This window comes from Ambystoma mexicanum, chromosome 4p (assembly GCF_040938575.1).
Source record: "Ambystoma mexicanum isolate Mex_15411 chromosome 4p, UKY_AmexF1_1, whole genome shotgun sequence".
Classification (NCBI taxonomy): domain Eukaryota; kingdom Metazoa; phylum Chordata; class Amphibia; order Caudata; family Ambystomatidae; genus Ambystoma; species Ambystoma mexicanum.
This window is the reverse complement of record NC_090927.1, coordinates 1222056114-1222073649: the sequence shown is the minus strand read 5'-3', so window position 1 is coordinate 1222073649 and position 17536 is coordinate 1222056114. Positions and strand designations below refer to the sequence as shown.

Here is a 17536-nt window from a genome sequence, read left to right as displayed (position 1 = left end):
TGACCTGTGCTCTTCCACTCATACCCTTCCCCGGCCCCTGTGCTACCCTCCAGTACTAGTTGATAGAGCACTGTGAAAAGTGAGGGATTGTAGCAGTAAACACTCACTGGAATATTTGCAGACACACAATACTTTGCAAGAAATGCATATTTAATGCCTCAACATATGAAGTGCATTTTAAGAATATCATGACTCTGCATGTACACAATTCTTTTACAGTCCACACAAGATGGTTTGCATCACACCCCACCCTTATATCATTGTGTAAGATTACACAAGTGCTCAGTGAAACCGTTTTTGAATAGAAGCGCGTTACCATGAATGTGTGAAGGTCTATGCCCAAAGGAACTCTGAACACTTGTAAATGATGCAGTTTGTGTGTAAAGCATTCTCCTGTCTGAATATCCGGTGCTCTGATATTATGGACGAGTAATCACAGACATAGACCATACCCATTATCCCTTGTAGGCTAAGTAAATGATATTGTAATGGTGCTCTCCACTTATAGTGTAATGTTAGTAATGCTAAAGGTGGAGACGCTGAGCATCACAATTGGCTCCTCAAAATCTTTAGAGGGAAAATTAATATTTGAGTTGTGTGTTCACTTGCGGGGGGGGCGCATCAAAGCACTTGCGGGACATATGTACAAAGAACAGTAAGAATGGGATAAGGTTACACATCCAAGTAGCCTGCTTACTTACAGTCAGTATCCGATATTTGAGCTTGTAGTTCAATTATATAGTGTGGGGGGACGCTTTTGGTAAGGCACAATGAGTAACAGAAATTCTGGTGGTTGAACGTTATTCATGTTACAACAAACATAAAACCTGTGGGTGTAGGTACACGTCTGCTAACCTTTCACAGAGCCACGAGAGGAAGAGTCAAGGTTGTCCGGTAGTATCTTAATGTGTTTTTGGGCATATGTTAGCGTCGTAAGGTAAAATTGTGGTAGAGTCAGGTTTAGGAGTCATGGGTGGGGAGGGAACATTATTTTGTTAATGTGTGTAGGCATATCTTGGTTAGATTCTTCTGCTCATGGAGCTAGTTTTTCATATTAGTTTTTAACCTCTTGTCTGTGCATTTTGCTGTGAGGGATTTTATGTGTTTTTTACATTCACCGTTGCATAGTAGTGTAATGCAAGGAGCAGAATATCAAGACTGAAAGAACATTTCATGTAATTACTGTGGCTTGTGCCTTATTAAATCTTTTTGAATAGGTGAGAATTATCTGTGTGCGCTTCCAAAAATCCTCCGAGCGACACCCAGAAGGAAGCTGGGCAAGCACACATGTGCACAGCTTAGAGGGAACATTGGTAGTAACCAATAAATCCTAGGAAGGCTCTTACTTGAGCTTGAGTAGTTGGAGTGGCACAGTCCTGTACAACCTGGGTAAGGGCTTAATCTCCCCTCCTCCGACCTCATGACCAAGGTAGAGCACTTTACTCTGGCCAGACTGGCATTTACCTGCTTTGATGGTCAGATTGGCCTGCTGAAGAGCCTGCAACACATGTCCCAGGTGGATAATATGTTCTTCCCAGGTAGGGCTCAACACTGCAATGCCATCCAAGTATGCCATGAAGACGTTCTTTAAAAAATTCAGAACATGATCAACCATTCTCTGGAATGTGGCAGGTGCATTCTTTAATACAAAGGGCATGACTTTAAACTGGTAGAATGTGGGTTTTTCCTTGGCATGGACAGTCGTGGCAATATACCAATAACCACTTGTTAGGTCAAAGTACTGAGAAATGTTGCTGAGCCCAGCTTATTTGCCAGTTCATCTGTCCTTGGCAAGGGATGGGCAGCAATCTTTATCACTGCATGCATGGCCCAATAGTCCGCACAGAATCTAAGTGTTTTAGTTCCTGCCTTTGGCACTACCACAACTGGGCTAGCCCATGAAATGTGCAATCACTCCAAGGTCAAGCATCTTGTTGACCACCTCTTTAATGTGGTTTCTCACATTATCTGACATTCTGTAGCCCCAGCTTTTAACAGGTACACTATCACCAGTGTCAATGTCATGTTGGCCCCAAGGGGTCACGACAGGTGTTAGTGAGAACAGAGGGGTAAACTGAATTCAAGTTTGGCCCTCCTCCTGTTGCTGCATTGTCAGAGTAGTAGAGACTGTTACTCCCTTCTACTGATGCAACTGAAAGGTGTCCCCTTAGAAGATCTGAGAGAGGTTCACTCTCCTCCTCTTCTTGATTAGAAGCTAAGAGCAAAGCTCCCATCTCTGCTCTGGAAACATGAGCCTTCAGACGGTTGGTCTGAAAGACGAAAAGAGGAAAAGGATCCACAGTAGGTACCCTCCCGTCCCTTGCACACTGTCTGAATCCACCAAAAAAGGCGGTTAATTTTTCATGAAGAGCAATCACAAATTATGTTATGGCTTAACAAAGTAATAATTTCATATAAGAATTCAATAAGACGTCTGTGTACCCAGTTTGTGTAAAACAAGGATGTTTTAATCATAAAACAATATAACAAATAACCAAATACATCCCAAAAGTCCAATATCAATAGCTTGATGCGTTTCGAGATGCTCCCTCTTCATCAGAAGCCTAATCGGACTGTTGATGGATGGCATTCATAAAGGGGAAGAGAAAAAAACAGAATGCTCTCCGTTACATTTCAACCATATTGGTTAGGTCATTCACAACAAATGTGGATCCTTTTCCTCTTTTCGTATGTATAGGGCGGTCTTGTGCCAGGCATTAATTCCTCCCTTGCACCTTCATTTTTTTTTCAACCAGCAGTGCTGGACTTCGATACTTTGAGTCTTTTCAATAAACATTTGGTGTGCACCAGCTACCCTCTTTGCTGTTCATTTTGGTTGGTCTGAAAGACCCTACGGCCTGCTTGGGGTTGCCCAAGTCTACCAAATAGTGGACCTCTCCATGTTTTCCTACAACTTTCAAGGGTCATGTCCATTTGTCTTCTAAGACCCTCGGTCTAACTGGAACCATTGTTGAGGAGAATTCTCAGAAATGTGCTAATTCCCTCCACCTTAGAGACCCGCAGCAACTTTAGAGGAACTTCATTGAGAACTATGGCTCCATAGCTTCTCCCTCGAATGTAATCTCCTCACCCAAATTCCCCAAGAAGGTCAGGTGGAATGAGGACTGCACTAAGGCATTTGAAGGACTTAAGAAAGCCCTTTGTCAAGCACCAGTCTTAAGTGCTCCTGACTACAACCAATCCTTTATTTTACAGACAGATGCTCCCAATACAGGTATAGGTACAGTTCTGAGTCAGCTGGATGAGAAAGGCAGGGAACACCCAATCTGCTTCATCAGTAGGAAACCCCTACAGGGGTGTGATTTTACCATTGAACACAGGTCAGGGTGTAATCATCAAAATGCTGATGGTCTCTCCAGAAATTATGCCTGACTGGAGTAAGGAGATTCAACCAGGGGTGAATTAATTCCTCCTGTCACTTAGTCTGGTGGGGACGAGTGTTAGGGAGAATTCTCAGAAATGTTCTAATTCCCTCCACCTTAAAGCCCCCCCAGCAACTTTGCTGGATTTTGAGGATTTTTTTTAACCTGCAGAGAGTGTGACCCTTTTTCCCACCCTCTCGTGTATTTTATTGTGATTTTGAACACTGTTTCTCTTTTGGTTATGGAGTCTGCCAAACTCCATAGGCATCATCTTTTACATTGTCACAAGGCACCTTCAGTGCAAGGGCACAGGGAAGTCTTTGAGATTTCCCAAAGGTTTAAATACCTTCTCTTGAATAAACTACTGTTTCCAAGAACAGTAAAGTGAAATTGACTTTACTTACCATTGCAACTTTCCAGACCCAGCACCTAGAGTGCTGGAGGGGTTACCTAGTATCCCCTTTGTCTAGTTTCTCATGTAAAAATGTTCAGGTTACCCTTTTTGCACTGAATGGCTGGTGGCAGTGGTTTTGTTTGAACTACCATGGTGTCCCTTTACCGCAGGCTGCATTCACAGCTACAGTAAAGCACCCATCCGAGACATTTTTGTCAAAATGTCCCCCGGTCGTCTTTTTTCACCATTTCTTTGTGGAAAGATCCTTCTTGAGATTTACTCTGCGCGCCAAACCAGGATTGGTCTCTTTGTTCATTTTACCTTTGGTGGGATTCATAAGTGAAGCCCGGCTCTGGCTCCGGGGTAGGCAGGAAGTGAGGGAGGGGCCCGAAACTCCCTGCGCTTAGTCTCCTAGGAGACCAAATGCACTCTGTGATGATTGGCCGGCTGACTGTCCGGCAAGGACAGCCACCCTGCTGGGTGACTGACAGCTAGGCTGGAATGAATGGGAAAGAACTTAATAAAAGGCGAGTATTTTGGCTAGGAAGGCAGACTTGACCACTGGATGAAGGAACCGAAGAAGAACTTGAAGAGGACGCCTGCTGCAACTCCAGGACCGTTGGTTTGCCCAGTGAAGTCCTGCTGCAGTGCCGAAACGCCAAGGTTGCATCGACAGAGAAGCCCCTGCATGGTTGACTTCTCCCCTTGAGTTGGTGGGACAAATCAACTCCAAAGTAAGCCACCTGGACATCAACTCGGAGCTGGTTGAATTTCCACAGAGTTGCTGCTGGAAACCGTATAGCCAGGGAGAGGAACACCAGATTGTGTGCGTTGCTTTTAAGCTGGCCTAGAGTTTCAGGGAGATCCTCTGGACTCCCAGGAAGCAGGACTGACTGGGCCTGAGCCCCCTCAGAGTGTGGGACCCCAGAAGCAAGGAAAGCCCATCTCAACAGCCAGGAACTGCGGTGTTGCTATTTGCAGAAGACGCGAGGAGCTGAAACACTGAACAGCCACTGAAAGTGAAGTTTGACTGTTGCGAGTTCTGACCATCCCAGTGCATTGCAGGAGTTCCCCGACGCCCTCCCTCTTGCCCCCACAACTGAGGCCCAGGAACAGTGAGACCTGCAGAGCTGCACAGGAACAGAAGTCATCAGCTGCACTTTTACTTCATTTCTAAGGTACTGTAAAAAGTTTGAGAGAACTTGCCTCTTACTTTAGAGCGTTTGCCACTTCTGCAACTCACAAGTATATTCAGCTTGTGGCCCTATATTTGATTCTTCTTTTCATCAAAGACTCCTAAGAACTTGTGCAAAGATTTGTCCATTTACTTACCAGAAGTGCTTCATTCTATACAAGACATTTGCCCATCCTATTGAACTGAATGACTCTTCTAGGAAAATCTAACAGTATTTGTGGTCTCTTGTTGTTCTAATAACCTTTGCCTTTTATCAAGTTTTAAGAGTATTCTAAATGCCAACACTAAGATATTAATGTCCCCAGCACCCTAGTTATTGAAGTCACCTGTGGTATAGGTTGTGTCTGTGGGCCATCCCAAAAGGGTCTTTACTGATTTAGAAACTAAGAGTGTACAGTATTGAAGTGTATTTGTGTGTTACTATTATACTGCTCCCTTCTGAAAAAGGCTTATTCTAACTGACTGATAAATACATTGATTGTTTATGCAAGAAACCTTGAGTGTAAGAGTTTATTTGAATACCTGTAACTGTAAATGTCTGTGTAACTCCACTACAGCTCACATTGACCCCTCTTGAGCGAAGCCTGGCTGCTCAACACGCTACCAAAACTGTGTAGTACAAGCTTATACCAAAGGTTGGGTTTCCTATTACTGTAGACAGAGTTGTGTGTAGTGGTGCCAGAGGGTACTGCATACAAACTTTGCCTAACAATTACCACTTGAAAGAACTGTCAAAAGTTAAATTAATACAAATGCAAATTCACAACCACAACTTTAATTTGGAGGTAGCCAATTTGAAACGACAGAAGTATAGGAAGCTCAGAGAACTAAAAAAAAGGAGGTCTGAACGCAGCACACTTTGAAAGTATTAAAACTCAAATTTGTCAAACCTATGAAAACAAAATCAAAGTGATTAAAACTGAGTTATACATTCCTGGCAATCAGCGTATTATTAACAATCTGTGTAAACATAACTCTAAAAACATGTGGGCAGTTCTAAGAAATCCCACAGTGCCCAGTCGTGCTTGTCTTCAATCCTCTATCTCTGCTGAGGTGTGGCATAGTTATATTACCTTAAAATATCAAATTCTACCTGAATAGTCAAATCTGTCTTTCAAGAGTTTGAAAACTTCGATCATGGGGCCTTGTCCTTGGTTTTTGATGGACATAAAGTGGGCTATTTCAAAGCTCAAGTATTCTAAAGCGTCAGGTCCTGATGGGATTCCTTCCTGTGTTCTTAAAACTGATCCCGATTTCTGGGGCGCTATTCTAAAAGCTAAATATAATTATATATTTGAAATGGGGATATTGAAATATTGATCTGGGTGTGCCAAGGCCCAGAGATGGTGTTTGGACCTTCTCTTCAACCTGGAACCTTTGCAAGACCGTGAAGCGACCAATGGTGTCCTGACCCTGTTTTCTATGCGATAGAGGAGCTCCGAAGATGACGATTCCTTCCCTTAGACTGGTGGGAACAACCAGACTCAGGAGGACCTTTGAAACAAGACATCTCCTGAGGTCCTTGGAATTTCCAGAGCTGCGGAACCACAATACCAGGAGACCTGCTGACCATTTTGAGTGCATCATTGTAGAAAGGCCAAATCCGTCCAAATCTGTGTTGAGCATGTAAGGACACTCCAGAGATCCGAAACAACTCGCCCAGACGCCCTCACCAGAGCGCGGGACTGTAGGAAGTGAAGAACATTGACCCGGTGATCTGTGTCCTTTGTTGTTGCTGCTGAAAAGACGCTAAAAACCGCAGAGTGAACCAAGAAGTTGCTGAAAGTCGTGCCATAGGCCCCCCAACCTCGAGACTGCTGCTGGAAGACACAGTCTATTGTCCCGCCTTTCGTCACCAGACCAAGGAATCTGGATATCAGGTCCAGAGCTGCCACATCTTGGAGGAGCCAACACAAACACTTTCTTCAAACTCAAGGTACTGTGTGGAAAAAGGTATTGCTTACCTGCTCTCGAGAAGTCGCTACAGAGTGTTGGAGTGCACCCAGAGGGGTCCAGGGCAACCCCCTCTTACCTCTGACCCAAGCGGCTGCTTGTGTCCCTTTACAAGTCCGTTTTTCAGTCTCCGTTGTTAGTTAACTTGTTGCTTTAATAACTTTAGACAGTGGATAAAATTTGCAGGAGCTCTGTGAAGACTTCAAGCACTCTCCGAACTGCCTTTAGATAGAGTTGCGATTTTTGGACTTAAGACTTGCCAGGCGAAGAAATAAACTCGAGAACCATAAACTAAGCTTACGTTGTACTAAACACTTATTTTCCTCCCTTTCTTAACTTTCCTATATGTGTTTGCAGAGTAAATGCATTACCGGTTAACCTGTTGAAAAACGCATGAGTGCGCAATTACCAATGATATGATAACCTTGTCTTCTCCCTTTCTAAAGTTGCTACAATTGTAACCGGAAACAAACAAAGGTGAAAGTGCCCTTTGAAGTGTATTATCTAGTATTCCCAAGTGTTCTACCGTTACCGTCTTAAATATTTAAAGAGATTCTGGTGTAAATATAATAAATATATATCTTGTATATGAATATATGTGCAAGTGTGATGTGCCTGTCTGTGAGTGTTGTACCGATGAGCAGTGTGTGGAGTACGTGGAAAAAAGGAACTGATGTACGGGGGCTTAGTGACGCAGCATATGTGCAATGACCAACATCCCGTCCGAAGTCGACAACTGCCGGATCGAGTCAAGAGGGACGGCCGAGTCTAGATGCACTATGCCCCTGACTAAAGGTTTTCCGAGCAGCTGATGCTGGAATAGATATTTATATGATGAACCTGTGGGAGAAAAGCAATCCATTGAAGCTGCAAAAAAGAAAATCTTCCCCAACAGCGAAGCAGGCTCCAAGAGAAGGTCCAGAATGGCGTCAGCAGCCATTTTATTTATTGATTATTTGTAAGGCGCCTATACAACAAATGGTGTTTCAAGGCGCCACATGCAGCCATGCAGTTGCGGCCCAAAGACGTGCCTCTTCAGGCCTAAGAATGGGCAGTGGGCCCTAACTTGACGACCGGAACCGAAGCAAATGCTCCCAGAGGCAGGGCCATGGAGAAGATGTCACACATCTGAGGCCTAAATTCTTCCCAAAGTGGAGGAGCTAGTGGGATACTCTACCAACTTATTAGGTGATGACTCTCTGAGGTGTCATCATTGCTGGACTAATGGTGCCTTTTTGAGGACAACAACAAAGAGGGCCGTTTCAGAGTCGCTAGGGAAGCAAAACCTCTTGTCCTTATGGACTTCCTCACAAGAGCGGGGCTCCTCGGGTTCCTCCTCAAGAGACTGGAGCCTTCTTAGAGGAAGGCTCAACAATCAGTGTCTTTGATGCAGTGCACTACCCGCACTTATGGGGGAAGCTCAAGTTTCATGGCATGATCCCAAATGGCCTAGGGGTGCCTGGACCGACATGAACTGCAGTCACTCGTGCAGTGTTCTTCTCCGAAGCAGTAAAGACACACTTTGTGAAGGTCTGACATAGTAAGCTGCCTTCCACAATCACCACAGGGCTTGACGCCCGAGGCCTTTGACGGTTAAGGCATGATGCAGATTAAAATTACTAAAGAGATATTGGTGTTCCTCAAGCACTGTGCTCAGTGCCTGGAAAAAAGGAACTGAGATAATTGGGAACAGCAGGTTCCTTATCTACTTCCTTTGACTTCACATCTGGAGTCATGGATACCAACCACTGAGCCACGGTGCACACGCTGTCTGAGAATACATATCTAGGAAGATGAATCTGTGGGAGGAATGCATGTGAAGTAAAGAGATTCCAGGCATGGGGTCAAGTGAATGAAGTGATGGTATTAGTGGAGGCCCTGAATTTTCAATAGGATGCTTCTTGGAAAGGTCAGCAGGCAAAGCAAACATTTTTCTGTCTCTGACTTCAGTCATGAATTCTCATGCGTCTGGCGAATAAGGACTAGCACTACAGGAATTGCTAAGGTGATTCATTTTTACTTTCTTAATACAGCTTCTCTCCTAATTGCTAAACCAGATACAGGGAAATAGAAAACCCTGAAATGAATACATGTTAGTGTTGCAATAAAACAAATGTTCAAATGTAATAACGTACTACTGTATCACAACAGATCAACCTTAGTTCACAATAAAAACATTATTTGTATTGATTAATGCAGCACTCACATGCACTTGAGGTGTTGGGGGGAGTCCATTACTAACCGGCATCTGGGAGGAAAACAAACAAACAATCACACATTTGCACTACAAGAGTAAGTTTTACTGTAAGCATGCTGACAAATGTTTATGAGTATTACAAGGCTATGTTAAAGCAACAAAGCTTTATGAATGAATACAGTAATGAGACACCTCCAGAGCACAATGGTATTTAACACCACTCTAAAGACAGAATGTTAATGTGTCACATATTAAGCTGTTCTTTCCATGTATTCCCCATTAAAGCTGTAGCATATTACAGACTGCTAAACACAAAAAAAATAATATGGACACTTATCAGTTGAACTAGCTTTTTATCCAGTATCATTGCCCATACAAATTTTCATTTTCACAAAATTGAGCAAAAACATATTTTTTGCACAATTCTAAAGTGTAGCGTTCACAACCAAGATAGTCTTTTGAAAATAAGAAAGATGTGAGCGACACGAAGGAGAGTAGAACAAGTTACTTATCCTTGGTAAGGTTATTTTTACTGGATGTTCCTCCCACGTATTCCTCATCATTTTGATATCTTAGTTTCCAGCTTCAGCTGCTTCGGAAAAATAATTCTCTCGGTAGAGGGCACTGTGCGTCGAGACGGTCGACTTGATGACCCTCAAGGGCCTCCATCTCAGCTGACATCAGCGAATACATATACCACGCACAGTGCCCTTCGTCTTCAGTACTGTTTTTTCACCACCCATATGCTGAATTACCGTCCTTGATAAGTGCCTTTAATTTATCAGACCTTAAAAGAGAGCAAGGTCTAAAGCTTGGAAGTTCTACAGTGAGGTAGGCTGGGAGGGCGATGAGGAATACGTGGGCAGAACATCCAGTCGAAAGAACGTTAACCGGGGTTAGTAACTTTTTCTTCGAATGGATTGTGTCTCCCGCATATTCCTCATCTTATTTTAGGTCAATCACAGAGAATATATCACAATATATAGACACTCACCTCTAGCGTCAGAACTAGCCTAATTTGTAAAAGACACCAAACACATCATCCAACAGCTCAATCTAATACCATGGGAACCAAACTACCATTTGGTCACCCTAGATGAAGACTCTCTGTACACGAGCATCCAACACAACAAAGGAATGGAAAGCACCAAATACTTCTTAAAAACAAGATCAGCCTCCTATAAACAGCAAAACTAAATGATTCTCTTTATGCTTCAATTTTCACTCAAAAACAACATTTTTGCTTCGACAAAGACATCTTCAGACAGCTCCAAGGAACAGCAATGGGGTCAAAGTTTGCCCCATCTTATGCAAACCTCTTTATGGGGTTTTTCGAACTAAAACTTGCTTGGAATCACAAATTATTTGCAAACATCAAATTTTGGGGTAGGTTTATTGATGACATTTTAATCATTTGGGAAGGAGACACCAAACTCCTGGATACATACATATGTCATCGAAATACCAATGATTATAATCTCTCATATACCAAACAAGTAAGTTCTAAAGATATTGAATTCTTAGACCTGGAACTATTTGTGTAAAAGTCTGATACACACTAAACTTTTCACCAAAGTATCAGCTGCCAATAGTCTCCTCTATGCAACATCCCACCAACCAAGACCCATCAACAACAATATCCATATGGTGAGATTCTCAGACTGAAGAGAAACTGCAGCACACCAACCACTTATCAAGAAAACCTAGCAAAACCAGTGACTAAGTTTCAACAAAGAGGAAACAGACCCAAGATCGTTAAAGAAGCAGGGCGAAAAGCACATCAAAAGATTATCTTCTGACAGACAAACCAAAAAGAGTCATTACAGAAACTGTTCCTAAATGTATTACAACATACAGCACAAAGCTTCCTAAACCAGGAGAATCTTGGAACATTCTACTAACAGATTCTAGTCTAAAATACTTGGAAAACTCTCCCAGTATAGGTTACCGACGTGCACCAACAATTAGGAAATCAGCCCTAGTTTTCTTAGTCCCATCTCCAGCCAAACTCCAAGAGAAATTTGTAATCAAAACTCAATCTTGGGGAATTACAGATGTGGGAATTTTAAAATTTGGCCATACATAAATCCGGGCATGAAAGAAATCCTTCTACCGAATGGATATTCAAAACCCATAAATCAATTCATTAACTGCAACACAAAGAATGCCATCTATGCGATTGAATCTACTTGTGGAAAACTCTAGGTTGGCAGCACAATCAGGGCCCTAAAGATCAGGAATTTTGAGCATTTTAGGGCCATACATAACAAGGACCTAAGATATCATCTCTCAGTGCATGTAATTATGGATCACAAAGACTTTATCATAGAAGACCTTAAAGTATTCAGCCTGGAAAAAGTAAAACAGCCACCTAGAGGAGGAAACAAAGACCCTCCTGCGTCAGAAATAATCCAAATGGATCTGTACTCTGGACACTTGCATCTCTGGTTTGAATGGTGACACGGATGTATTATTAGCTATAAGCGAATGTGTAAAAGTTAGCCATTAGTCACTTTAACAATGTAACATTCTTTGCCTCTTCTTGCAAGTCCAGTTCGCTCTGATAATTATGGAGATTAGCCCAACTATTTGTTGAACTTAAATATAACCGTAGTTAAGGGTTATTTTTTTAGTTCTAATCTTATTAATTTTTCAAATTGTATTTTTTCTCACAACCATCACTTTTCTCTTAAAACGTACTATATACATAATAACCATTTTTTCCTTATTCTTTTGTCTTCTTGAATATTATTTTCCCAAATTTCTGTTTGTTTTTTAGTTAACCAATCTATTCATAACAATGAACAATTTTGAGGAACTATTAACAACCACGCAGCCACTTGTCTTCCTTTTAGCACATCCACTAGCACACCCACTATTCACTTTTCTCTAAATAAAGGCAGTAATGAACAACATATTTTATATGCCTTTCCAAAATGGCCGCCGAACGTGCGTGATGACGTCCTGACGCGGCCGCACGTAAATATGCAGCTACGCATGAAGTCATCGCGCAATACGCTGATTTCGGGACATACATAGCGCCAAACAGCAGTATAATGCTGTGTCTCCTACTAGAAACAACAGGACACCAGATGGCTTACCATGGCCATGCTACATTTCTGACTTACAAGGTAAGACCTATCAGATCTAGATTTTGTGAGGCCCTTATACTAACTCTAAACTTTCATAGCCTCACAATATTTTTACTAAAAAAAGTTTTTCTATTTTTCTCTCCGCTCACTCTTCTGGGACACCCTTCTATCCCGACAGTGTAAGCAATTACCTAACAAGGAACCATTGCTACTACTGGGAATATATTACAAACTAAAGAACTAACATAATTGGAATAGTGAAACCCGGGTGAGTCACTTTGTTTAAATATTAGTTACATTTTTTTTGTTGAACATGAGACCCAGGAAATCATAGATTGTAGTTAGAAAATAATACTAAAAACGAGGTTGGAATATGCTTTCAAGTGTAAGTCATTTAAAACAACTTGGTTTGTTAATTATGAACCCATTTTTTCAATATATTAAGCTATAATCAAGAATCACCGAGATAGATTTACTCTAAATCTATATATTTCCTTTTTTTTCTTTAGAACACTTTAACAAAGAAATCTCTCCCGATGAACCATTAAAAACAAAAATGGGGAAACACGTGTTGAGAGACGTTTAAAAGTGTTGTAATAATCAGAGTAATGAACATTTGAATGAACTATGTCTTCACAATGGGTGTGAAGGAACACCTCTCTGCAATGTGAGATATTTAAGAGTGTAGAAATTATAGAAATGAATCTGTGAATGAATTATCCTTTGACAAATGGTGTGAAGGAATACCTTCAACAAAAAAAACTTAAAAAACATAAAATCCAGTGCTACTATTTGGAAACTGAACACTTGTCAGCACTTAAGTGAATATTGACTCACCTGAACAAGACTAAGAACACTGCACTAAGCTGGTTGGCGCATTAGAGGATTACCCCATTTTACTCAGTACGACTCTCAAAGCAGTATTATGTTCTTTTGGAGGAGGGAGTAAGAATTTGAGAGTTAATGTGTGTCAAGAATGGAGCATAGAACTGCCTTCCCAAATCTGCCCTCATTGTTAGAGGTGTAAAAACAATGTTTTGTAAACGTGTGGATGGTGGACCAGGTAGCTGCCTTACAGATATCCTTTATCGGAAATCCTCTCTGAAAGGCAGAGTAAGTTGCCATGCCCCAGTGGAATGAGTCCTTAAACCTTCTGGGGGATCTTAGCCAGCTAGTCTGTAACACTCCTCAATAGCCAGTATGGTCCATCAGGATAGAGTTTGTTTGGTGACTGACAGACCTAGTTTGTGTGCCGTATAACCAATTAAAAGTTAGTTGTGTTGTCGCAAGTTTGCCATTCTTGAAACATAAAAGCTTAGAGCTCTCCTCAGAGGATAGTTCAGGGGCAACGTGCTCGCTTTGGAAGCAACACAACATGCAGCACCACCGGTTTGATCCCCGAGACCGCGCTTAGAAACCTCTGGGTATTAAGCGTGTTATAAATAACCTATCATATCATATCGAGTCTATGAAATCTTTTCTCTTCCTTGCCAGGGGGAGGTGGAGGCTAGAAGGCTGGAAGAACACTTTTCTGTGCTAAATTGTAATTTGATACTCTTACGCAGAAAAGAGGGTTTGACCTTAAAGACATTATACTTGCAAAAGGTGGTAAACTGAGGTTTACAGGATAATGCATGCAACTCACTCACCCTGTGGGCTGATGTTATCGTTACTAATAAAATCGTTTTGTAAATTAGCAACCTCAAAGGCCAGGAATGAAGTGCTCAAAAAGAGCACACGTCAAAAACTTTAAAAAAAAATTAAGGTCCCAATTTGGTATTTGTAATGGTGTAGGAGGAAACACATTTGAGTCCCCTTTAAGAAATTGAGTTATTAAGGATAATTTGAAGTAGGATGTATCCTCTGAGGTGCTCTTTAATATGGAAAACGCTGCTTAACCCTTGACTGTTACAATCTAGGGTCCCGGATTTACCAGAGGCAGCAGAAACAACAACACTGGGTGTATCGCATTGAAAAGGGTCCACACCTTTCTCCCTACACCAGCTGCAAAACTTGGTCCAACAGCAGCGGTATACAGATTTTGTTGCTGGCCTTCTGGCCGAAAGCAAAATCTCTATTACGTCATCTGGGAGGTACCAATCCTTGTATCTCAACCTCAGAAACCATGCGTGAAGGCTGAGAGTCTTGACCTCTGGATGGAGAACCAAACCCTCCTCTCGCGAATGAAGGTCCTCCTTTTGTGGAAGACGTATTGGAGGGCAGATGGACATGTCCAGAAGGTCTGGGTACCACGTCTTCCTAGCCCAATCCGGGGCAATTAGGTTCATGGATTTTGAACATTTTCTCCACCTCCCTATCACATGAGGAATGACGGGTACTGGAGGAAACGCATACAGGAATGAAATCTCCCAGTCCACTACGAAGGCATCTCTTAGAGCTCCTCTTGGGACAAATTCCCTGGAGCAGAACAATTCGCACTTCCGGTTGACACTGGTCACGAACAGATCTACTTTAGTGGTTCCCCAAAGGGGGAATATTTCTTGAAGGACTTCATGAGCTAGTTCCCACGCGTGGGAGTCTGTGCTCAGACTGCTCGAGCGTTTGCCGCTGTATTCTCCTCTCCAGCTAGGTGAGCTGCTGATAGGGAGATTCCTTGTTGAATTGCCCAGAACCACGGCTGCATTGCCTCTCTGCACAGTGGCAGTGACCCTACACCACCTCTCTTGGTGAGGTAGTACATGGCCACTGTGTTGTCTGTCATTAACAGGACATTCTTTCCCCGTACAGAGGGCAGAAAATTCTTCAGCGCTAGTCTGATTGCCCTCAGATCCAAAAGGTTGATGTGTAGTTTTGACTCCAATGGAGACCAACGACTGCGGACTGTCAGATTGTTGGTATGGGCTCCCCACACTGTGAGTGAGGCGTCCGTCATTACTGTTATCTCCGGCCATGGCTGCCAAAAAGGTTCCCCTTTCAGAATGTTGTCCTCGCAGGCCCACCACAGATGGTCCTGTGTGACTCTGCTCGGAACCTGAAGGAGGTCGGACATCCTGCCTGAGAATTGAGACCGTTGAGTTATCAGGGCCCATTGAAGGCACCTCATTCTCAGGCAGGCCTCTGGCACCAGAAAAATGAAGGATGCCAAGAGGCCGATCAACCTCAAAAAGTCAAAGGCCGGAAGACGCTGGGCACTCAAACTTGGTGACCATCTGCAAAATGTGTTGAGCCCTCACCTCGGGCGGTGAGCGTTTTCCCAAGAATGCATCCAGGACGGCTCCAATGAACTGGAGTCTCTGAGATGGGCCTTCTATTAATTGAGGGATAAGCCCAGTCTGTGGAGTGAGTGGCAGGTGATACCGATATGTTCCTGGGCCAGTTCGGGTGAACATGTCCTGTTCAGCCAATCGTCCAGGTAGCGGTAGACATGAATCGCCCCCTCTCCTGAGACTTGCGGCCACCACCGCCATCATCTTGGTCAAAATCGTTGGGGCGGAGGTCAGCCCGAATGACAGAACTCGAAACGGGCAATGAGAACCGGCAACAGGGAACCTCAGGTTCTGTAACGCTCACCTGATTCCCGCAGAGGCGCCGGTCTTGACTGGGTGAATGCCGTATCTTCAAAGGTGATGTGTAACACACGGTTGGCTCTTTGGGCTGGACCTCTGTGCACTGTATGTCTGACTCGAAGAGTAAGATGTCTGCAGATAGAAAATATGGGATTAATGAACTGGGGTTATTGGGTGCCTCTCTCCTCTTCCCTTTCTCTTCTCCTGTAGAACCCCAAAGGTGAACACCCTCACCTTAGGTAAGTGAACGCCGAGCTCTCCATCTGCCTCGGGGCACGGTGCCGTAACCAGTTTCTTCACTGGATAAGGGTGCAGGCCTCTTGACCTCAGAGGACTGCTGTCCGTCGTTAACTGCACGAACGGTAAGTTCTGGGCACTTCAAATGTCTTAAAAGTCTTTTGTAATGATATCTCTTGTTTTGCAGGGTTCCGGCGAAGGCGGATGGCGGGCTGATGAGAGTTGAGGATCGAACCGCGTGAGGAATAGAAGCGCCTGGAAGCACGTAAGTAAGCGCTTGTAGCCTGCTTCACGGTGCACACTAACTGTCCCTTTTATCTTGCAGGTACAAGTTCGGAGCTTTAGAGAAGCTGAAGGGTGCTGGAATACCCACTGGATTCGGCGTGGGAAGGAGTAATGGCACGTGAGTAATAAAGTTGCCCAATGTCTTTAAACGCACCTTCTTTTGTCTTTCAGATGCGGGATGCAGCGCCGAAGGCCTCCGGAGCGTGCGAAGAGCTGGTAAGCTTTTGTCTTTCAGATGCCGGAATGCAGTGCGAAGACCTCCGGAGCATGCGAAGAGTAGGTAAGCCTTTGTCTTTCAGATGCCGGAATGCATCTGGCGTTGGTGATAGCCGATGGACCAGGTAAGAGATGCGCTGCCACTGAAGACCGTAGTGCTAACCTGTTCTTTCTTTGTCTTTACAGGTGCTGCTGAAGACTGGATTCCAGGATGGTAAGCCTTTGTTCCCTTAGGCCCAGGATCAGAAGCAGAAGACACGATGAGCGTTCTGCTGCAGAGAATGCAGAATAACGCAAAGCAAGATTCATCCATCGGGTGTGGTTTAAATAGCCTCCTGTAGTGCTTAGGTGTCTCCTTCCACAGCCACGCCTAGGCAAGAAAAGAGTTCCTGCTTTCCAGAAGAGTTCCAGTGTTCTGAACCTAGGGAGTGGCTCCTGCCCCACCCAACAGGAAAAGTAGTCCCAAACAGAAGAGGATCAGGGGTTCAACTGGCAGGTAAGTAAGCAGCATGGTCTGCTGCAGGTAAGTCCACCCAAGCATTATGAGCCCGGCGCTTCCAGCGCTGGGACTGGGCATCTTTATGAGCCTGGTGCCACTGGTGCCAGGAAAGGGTCCAAAAGGTCCCAATTGGGACTGGCTGGCACTCGGAACCGGGGTTATGGGTCTGCTTCCAAGGGAGTCGGGCAAGTCCTGATCTTTTGGAAGCAGAGATCATGACAGGTTCTTCCTGTGCTTGTGATGGATTGGTACATGAAAGTAATCATCATGAAGGTCCAATGATAACATCCAATCCTGGAGCTCAAGGGGCAGAAGGATCTGAGAAAGTCTGATGGTCTGGAACTTGTCCTTCCTGAGGAACTGGATGAAGTATCTCAAGTCCAAGATCGGTCTCACTCCTCATCCTTCTTGGGGATTAGGAAATAGGGCAAATACCCTCCTCTGTTCCTTTCCATCACAGGTACTGGTTCTTTCTCCAGGAGGGTCAACATTTCCTGCAACAGGAATGGATCTGGAACATTTAGCGAATGGCTTCCCGGTGGATGATCCCGAGGTCTC

The 17536-nt window shown here is 43.7% G+C and overlaps 1 protein-coding gene across 4 annotated transcripts in view; it reads right to left on the bottom strand.

Annotated features, from left to right (window-relative positions):
* MAP4K3 (mitogen-activated protein kinase kinase kinase kinase 3) overlaps positions 1-17536 on the bottom strand; it is a 2398077-nt gene that overhangs the window by 793591 nt on the left and 1586950 nt on the right. For all 4 annotated transcript variants that reach the window (XM_069606874.1, XM_069606875.1, XM_069606876.1 and 1 more), the window contains one exon: positions 9132-9173. In XM_069606874.1, coding sequence (XP_069462975.1) covers positions 9132-9173 — 42 coding nt within the window. The remainder of the gene's footprint in view (positions 1-9131; positions 9174-17536) is intronic.